The sequence below is a fragment of the Camarhynchus parvulus genome, chromosome 1A (assembly GCF_901933205.1).
Source record: "Camarhynchus parvulus chromosome 1A, STF_HiC, whole genome shotgun sequence".
NCBI classification, from domain to species: Eukaryota; Metazoa; Chordata; class Aves; order Passeriformes; family Thraupidae; genus Camarhynchus; species Camarhynchus parvulus.
Window position 1 is genome coordinate 36,448,252 of NC_044586.1, and position 6,999 is coordinate 36,455,250.

Below are 6,999 nucleotides of genomic sequence, written 5' to 3' on the forward strand. Positions count from 1 at the left end.
TATTAGTTTAATTACTGTGCTTCTGGAAACTTTAATAAGTTGAACGATCTCTACAGTCCTGAGAGACAGGGTAATGCCTCTACTTCTTTTGTAAAGGTGGTAAAAAATGATGCATAGAAGATGCATAGAGAGGCTGGATGAGTTTGCCATGAAAGAAATTTGCAGTTAGGCTGGGATTGAAATACAGATTTACTGAGTCCTCACCCTACATCTGAAGAAGACAATGAAGATTAATATTATTGTTACTAAGTTTTGTACAAACCAGACTTAAAACTGTCTCCCTTCCTCTGCTTGTGTTAATTAATACTATCATATTATATTTTACAGAAGGATCTCATCAAGACCACTAGATTGCTTAAAAAGACTACAAAAATGCTGTTTATGGTAAGATTTATACTACCTGTTTTCCTTTTTCTTACTTTGACTTTCTATTGGTCAATAGAAACAGGAATACACGATCAAAAGAAATGACAACTAATGCAAAAATCACTTGTGTTTAATTGGGAAAGACGTTTATGAAAGCCACATGCTTAGAGGAAGAGTGTTTTTTCTGTCACAAGAAAGGGATATTACCCTGGGATACGAAGAGATGGTTGATCATGATATGGGGAGAAAGAGGTGGATTTGCAAAGACTGCCTGGAGGCACTTCTTTGTAGGCAGCTGAAGTCACGCTGTGCCAGGGAAGTTGGGGTGAGGGTGTTTTTGGTCAGGGAGGAGTGTGCTTGTTGTAGCACTCCCTCCTGTGAGCCCTGGCTGCATGTGAGCCTCCCAGGAATGCTTTCAGGCACCAGCTCCCACAGGAGAGCCAGAGCCACAGCCACTGTCCCGCAGCTGAGGCACCTTCTGCTGAGGATGTGCAGCACCATGGATAGCCCGGGCATGCTGCAGGGAGTTGAGACACCCAAGGAGCTGCTTTGAGCTTAGCCCTCTGCAGGTGCACTGGAAGAGGGTCATCAGAGTTCCCAGCGCAACTCAGCATGGGAGTGAGAAACAAGCCCTGGGGTGTCTAATTGTGACTGTAAGTGTGTGAGACATTTTAGTTTTCTTCATGCAGAGATCTAGTCAGCAAGACAAACTGAGTTGGTTTATCCTTAAATATAGACCTATTGGCCTTTGATGTCCCTTGGATTTCACCAATTATGTTCGGAGTGAAGGCTCCTCACTTGTGTGTGGGACCTACACACAGATATCCACATTTGAGTGGTGTCATCTGCATCTGCATTAGCTTCCTGACAGGAATCTCTCAGCTGACACTTCATTCCATTGCCTAAAAATAGGCATGCAGTCATTTGAAATACCTTCAGGGGTCCAAGAGAACCCACAGGTCAGGCAGATACAATACAGAGCTGACAGGATGACTGATCTTTTCTGGAGCAGCAGTTGGGGATGGGCTGGATACCCTACAGCCTATCAAATGGCATGGGACAGTGATGTGGAGGAGTGGAAAAATGTCACATACAATGGCTCCTACAATTTGACATAGATGGTCTGACTTAACTCTCCAATTTATCTTCCATTTACTCTTTGTGCATTAAGTACATTTGTTGCTGTCCCTTCTGTTGTGTAAGACCATGATTGGTCTTACCAATACTCCTGTGCCTGCCAGCACAGCAACCTCCTGCCTTTCCTTCAGAAACCACAGAGGCAGACTGAGCTGTTTAAGACAAAAGGATGCAGTTCAATTGGATACTAAAATTCATAAAAATAGTTTTATTGATTGCACACTTTCTAAACATGCATGTTTTATGAGGTTGAAATTTTAGCCTCATAAAAATTGACTTTGGGGGTATTCATTTGGCAAATCATTACTTAATTTGTCTTCAGATAAACTGCACTGTTCGAGATCAGCTCCTCTCCTTCTATGTGAAAAATGTCTTCAGTCGTCTTGAGGTAGGAAGTGACAAGTTGTACTTTATTAGTGCCTTCCAGGTCCTGCAAGCAAACATGGATGCCTGTGTGAGTATATTCCTGAGCGCTAAGCCAACTTTGTCCCTCTCAGAAGTTAGGAAAGGGCTCCATCTCAGTTTTTCAGCAGATGGAGAGGCAGAGGGTGATTCAGAGTGATGGTGTGACCCACACCACAGGGAACCCAACTTCTCGAGGGCTTGTCCACTGGGCCCAGGGAAGTTTAACACCATTCATTTCCTCCCAGAGTGATCTTGTGGGGAGTGTGAAAGGTGGTGGAGATCCCATGGAGCCAAGCCACTTTCCTACTGTGGATGTCACCTTGTGCTGCCCTCTCCTCACTAAAGCTGCAAAGAAACAGGGTGGTCACAGGGAGAAATGAGGCTCCTTAAGTTTCTGTGATGTTACAGTGGTAATGCTTTCCTTCTTCAACAACATACCCTCTGCTGGTGTGTAATCTTTACTCACATGTCATCTCTGCTCCTCCATACTGAGTTTGAAAGAACTGGTGGTGTCTCATGAGTGAGCAGGGGCCACAGTTATGAAGCACATGGGAGCAGTTCCTATGTATTAGCTGTGCTCACAGTCAGAGCAGGTTGTCAGTGATGTTGCTCACTGACAAAATGTCTCCAGGTGCCCCAGAGAAGAGGCACTTTTACCAGCTCTGCCTAAGTAACAACAGGACAACAGTTAGAGCACACTTTTGCCTGTGCAAATATACTCACTAACATACCAGGTAGATGCCAAGATGATGCCATCACTTGTTGGTCATTTCTCACATAATTTTTAAGGGTAAACAAATAGTGACTGGGTGTGTCTTAAAACTAAATATCTTATGGATATCCTTTTTCCTCCCCTAAATATGAAGTCCTCAAAATAACAGTGTCCCAGAAAGGGGAGCGTGACCTAGGGTGAAATATAGCCATGGATATCCAGGCAAATGTCTACTGTGATTTTAAAAAGTGAGAGAATGATGGCAAGTCAATTAATTATTGAATTAAATTAATTGAAACTTTGGCTAATCTGAACTGCACGGTAGCATGAAAGTAAAGGACAGTGGTTCTACGTGCACAAAAACATTTGCAATGTAAAACCAAACAGCTTCAGAAATCTCTTTGCAGAGTTATAGGTCAGAACTGAACTGGGATATTTGCATTACGTAAAAAGATTCAAATCTTAATGGGAGAAAACTTCACCAGCTTTCAGGTTCTGTATTTCAAACCATGCTAAACTGTTGAGATTTATAGCCATTATTCACAGCAATCTGCTGTGATCATATTGCTGTGATTATTTGTGACTGTCAAAATTCCAGATAATGCTGTAATTCCAGAATGTGACAATATAATTTCAGATGGTATAATATGCTTTATAGAGATTACATTTTTGTCTGGAGAAACAATTACATTCTATATAAATGCCAGTACAAATGCCAACACTGAGGAGTTTAGACTGTCAACTGTGACTGAATTCAGAATATCCCGTGACTGTAGCTTGCTAGATTGCTTAGTAATACATTTGTGTCTGTGCTATGTGGAGACAAAATGCTGCAGGTTTCTCAGAGCTCCTGCATCCTTTTTCATAATTAGTGCCAGTGTTTTACCCAACACAAGTCTAAACATAACAACTTACCTTTTTGGGTCATAAATGTGTGGGTAAGAAAGATAAGACTGTCCCTGCTAGTAGAAAAACAACAGCTCTTTGAAAAGCTCACCATGATTTTCTAGGAGACACGTCATTTCTGGAAACTAATATTTTTTGAAATGTCTGTATTAATTCAAACCCAGCAATACAAAGCCATGTAAAAGAATAACAAAAATTATGAATAGGGTGAAAGTAATGGATCATTTGCTAAAAGTAAACTTGAGATTTTTTCATATATTACTCCTCAATAAATTAACACTCATTCATCCATGAGTGTTCTTAGTTGTTCATAGCTCTTTAGTGGCTATTACCTAGTGGAGCTATAAGATGTTTGTCTTAAGAAGGGATTTCCTCCAATGACAACATATTATGTGACTAATTTTTTACCTTTCAAGAATAAAGCTCTCCATACAATTAAGGGAAACAGTGACACCTTTATAGACACATTCACCTCATATTCTTTCACAAATTTGGGCTGTAATTTGGCCACCTAGAGGCATGTGTGCTACCTAGAAATCCTAACAATATTTGCTTTCCAACCACTTCCAAAGACTTTATACTACAATATTATGATTCTCACCCTGCCAGTTCTTGGTTTTGCCCAAACAAGGAAGCATTAATATTTTTCAATGATATAGAGGCCCAAGTTCAGTTTTTTAGAAATCTGTAAGTTTGAAAATCTCTAAACTGATTTTCTGCCATAAAGTCAGATGTTTTCATTTAGACTATGACTGCAAGGTAAAGGGAACAGATATTTTTCCTTGGATACTTGGAGTACCCACCTGCAGCACCACTGACATCATTACTTGCTTGAGTGCCCCGGTCAGCATTGCTGAGAACAGGGTGAAGTTGCTTCTGAAGTTGGACTTATGTTCCTACAGCTACAGCAGTAGAGCACTGCAGAAGTGTTTTCTCATATTTGAATGGAGTGCAGAAAGACAATATATTTCCTGCAGAGCCTTTAATATTTCTCTATCATTTTAGGCAGAACTTGTAGACCTCAAGCTGAGTTTTCAATACTCTAGCTTGTTGGCCAGCTCATTTAGTTACTTGCAGTTTATGCAAGAAGATAAGAGTTTGTAATGTGTATCACCACGAAAGCAAACATACTCATTTAAGGCCAGTTCTGCTGCCAAATAGTATTTTGTGGAAATCTATACTATACAAGATGGAGATCATTAAAAAAAAAAAAAGCTCTGGGTTAGAAAGAACTACCTTGGTTGGACGATTTTTAAAAAATTTACTTTTATTTACATCTCTTTTAATGTCTTTTAAAGATTTCCTTTTTTTTTTCCACTTTCATCATGTGAGGTGACTTTGGGAAGCACAAAAGGTAACCTGAAAATGTTTGTGCTCCTTTTTAAAGTACTGCATGTGAGATAGAAAAGGATTAACCATTCATTTCAGAGGACTTATCTCCTTTCATGTGTTGAGATGAGGACCTTTGCCTTTATTCTTTTCAAACATGATGTCCTTGTTTGTAGACTGGAAGACATCAAATTTTTCCTTTTTTTTTCTCTGAAAGAATGTATTTTTGACAGTCCAGGTAGCTGAGGATCAGTAAGCTGTATTGCTCAGAAAGCTTAGTCTGGCAACTCTAAAAAAAAACATTTGGAAAAGCTGTGGGTAGCCACTGCTGAGTGGCCAGAGATAGGGTGGTGAGGAGACAGCTAAGCCCTCCAGACTAATTAATCACACAGTGGAGAAATGGGCAGGGAAACAGAGGAAAACATAAATTAACTTTATAAACGTATTTGGAGGGCTTGCAGAAATGTGCAAATTTGCTCCCTGTACTTTGCAATGGTCTTTGGCCCTTAGTCTTGCCTTCTCTCAGGTCCAGAGGTTCTGAGGGTTCAGAGCTAAAGGACCTTGAATCTTACAGCTATAATACAATGTGCAAAAGCTGTAACTGCAACTTATGCAAAGATTCCTGGGATAGATAGAATGTGTTTAATAAGAAAACTTCGAGGTACTTATATTACCAGTTTGGGGTGTTGTGAACTCAACTTGGCAGGAAGCAAGCAGGTAAAAGAACACATTTGAAGTATTGGGAAATACTGAAATGATGCTGAGTTCACACATTTTACTGGTAGCCCTACAGTGCCACACTGTGGGCTGGACTCTTCCTCATCACTGCGTCTTTATATCAGCATCTTTGGGTTTTTTTCATCCTTCAGCTTCCGTGTGCTCCATCCACAAGGTTAACTTCTGCAGTCAAAAAGTTAAAGAGAGTCTTTCTTAAGGTAAGAACAGGCGGTGCTGGCTCCCCACTACACTTTTCAAGGGCTGTAGTGAGTTTCTTTTCTAATGCCTTTATCTTCTCAACAGCTTGGAGATCAGGGAATCTACAAGGCCATCCATGAACTGGACATTCTCCTTCCCTGGATTCAGGCCTACATACAAACCATCATATGAAGAAGGAGGACGTGACAGACAGTGTGCTGCTTCTGTGAGAAGACCAGATCAATACCCAAAAGGCCTGAAAATGAACTGAGAGCCGGATGATCAATGTGTCTGGCAGTAACTCCCTCCCATGGAAAGAGACCCTCTGTAACACAAGTGGCACGAAGAGGGCTTTTCATAAGCTTTCCTGGTTAACCTGGCACAGCAGCTTTGCCTGTTCTGCCTGTGGAGAAGCTAGAGCATGCTGCTGTGCTTTCACCCTGCCTGCCCGCCCGCTGCCTCGTGGGCAGCCCCCAAAGGTGCCGCACCAGCAGAACGTGGGATCTGCTACCCTGAGCATCAGACACAATGTCCCATGTGCTGTGGGCATGATCTTGCCGTGGCTTGTGCCACTCTGTGTGAATACAGCTCAAAGCAACGAGGATCACTTTGGAAAATCCCACCCCTAAGCTATATTTCCTTTGGGGCTTGTGGTTCTAGATATATAACAGTAGACACAAGCCATTCTATGTGTAAATAAGAAAAATAATTATATACTGCTTATCTTTATTATTAATTTAAAGTAATAATTGATCACTAATAAAAAATACACAATTAATGTAAAAGCTTTTTTTTCAGACTCATGCATGAGCTTTAGGTGCAACATGATCTACATGAGATCAGACACTCAGGAAACACAATAAATGGATTACTTTCACTAGGATTGTAAAATGATTTGTGAGAAGTTTGTCGAAGTTGATGGTAGTGGTTTCCAAAATGTCTTCCATATAGTACAGAATGAAGATGGAATTCTAGTTTTCTCACATTTTTAAAGATTTACCAAGAGAAAATATCTAGGCCATGAATGCATCCCCTGTTGCGGTGTGCTAAGTCCCGGCTAGGTGGTAACAGGGGTGCGACAGAGCCCCCGTTTGAGCTCTGCAGAATCCCAGCTACCAGTGGAGGTTTGGTGCAGGAACAAAAGGCAGCAGCACGGGCCCTGGGGGACTGGAGTAACTTTATTTGATGGTAAAACTCCCCGAGCCCAAGATCCCAAGACCCCGAACTGA

The 6,999-nt window shown here is 41.2% G+C and overlaps 1 protein-coding gene across 2 annotated transcripts; it reads left to right on the forward strand.

Moving 5' to 3' along the window:
• Nucleotides 1–224: 224 nt before the first annotated feature.
• On the forward strand, nt 225–6,484 carry IL26 (interleukin 26). 2 transcript variants are annotated; one of them, XM_030960630.1, is made up of 4 exons: nt 225–384; nt 1,826–1,957; nt 5,725–5,790; nt 5,876–6,484. In XM_030960630.1, exons 1-4 carry the CDS (start codon nt 373–375, stop codon nt 5,960–5,962), a joined length of 297 nt encoding a protein of 98 aa, XP_030816490.1. In that variant the 5' UTR covers nt 225–372; the 3' UTR covers nt 5,963–6,484. The 2 variants fall into 2 exon arrangements, with proteins under 2 accessions (XP_030816490.1, XP_030816492.1); XM_030960632.1 differs by having other exon boundaries at nt 1,826–1,891.
• Nucleotides 6,485–6,999: the final 515 nt, after the last annotated feature.

What these genes read in the sequence shown, in the direction of transcription:
- IL26 (XM_030960630.1), top strand. An exon ending in AAGCAAACATGGATGCCTGT is followed by an intron (nt 1,958 to 5,724) that starts GTGAGTATATTC and finishes TTCATCCTTCAG; the next exon opens with CTTCCGTGTGCTCCATCCAC. An exon ending in TAAAGAGAGTCTTTCTTAAG is followed by an intron (nt 5,791 to 5,875) that starts GTAAGAACAGGC and finishes TCTTCTCAACAG; the next exon opens with CTTGGAGATCAGGGAATCTA.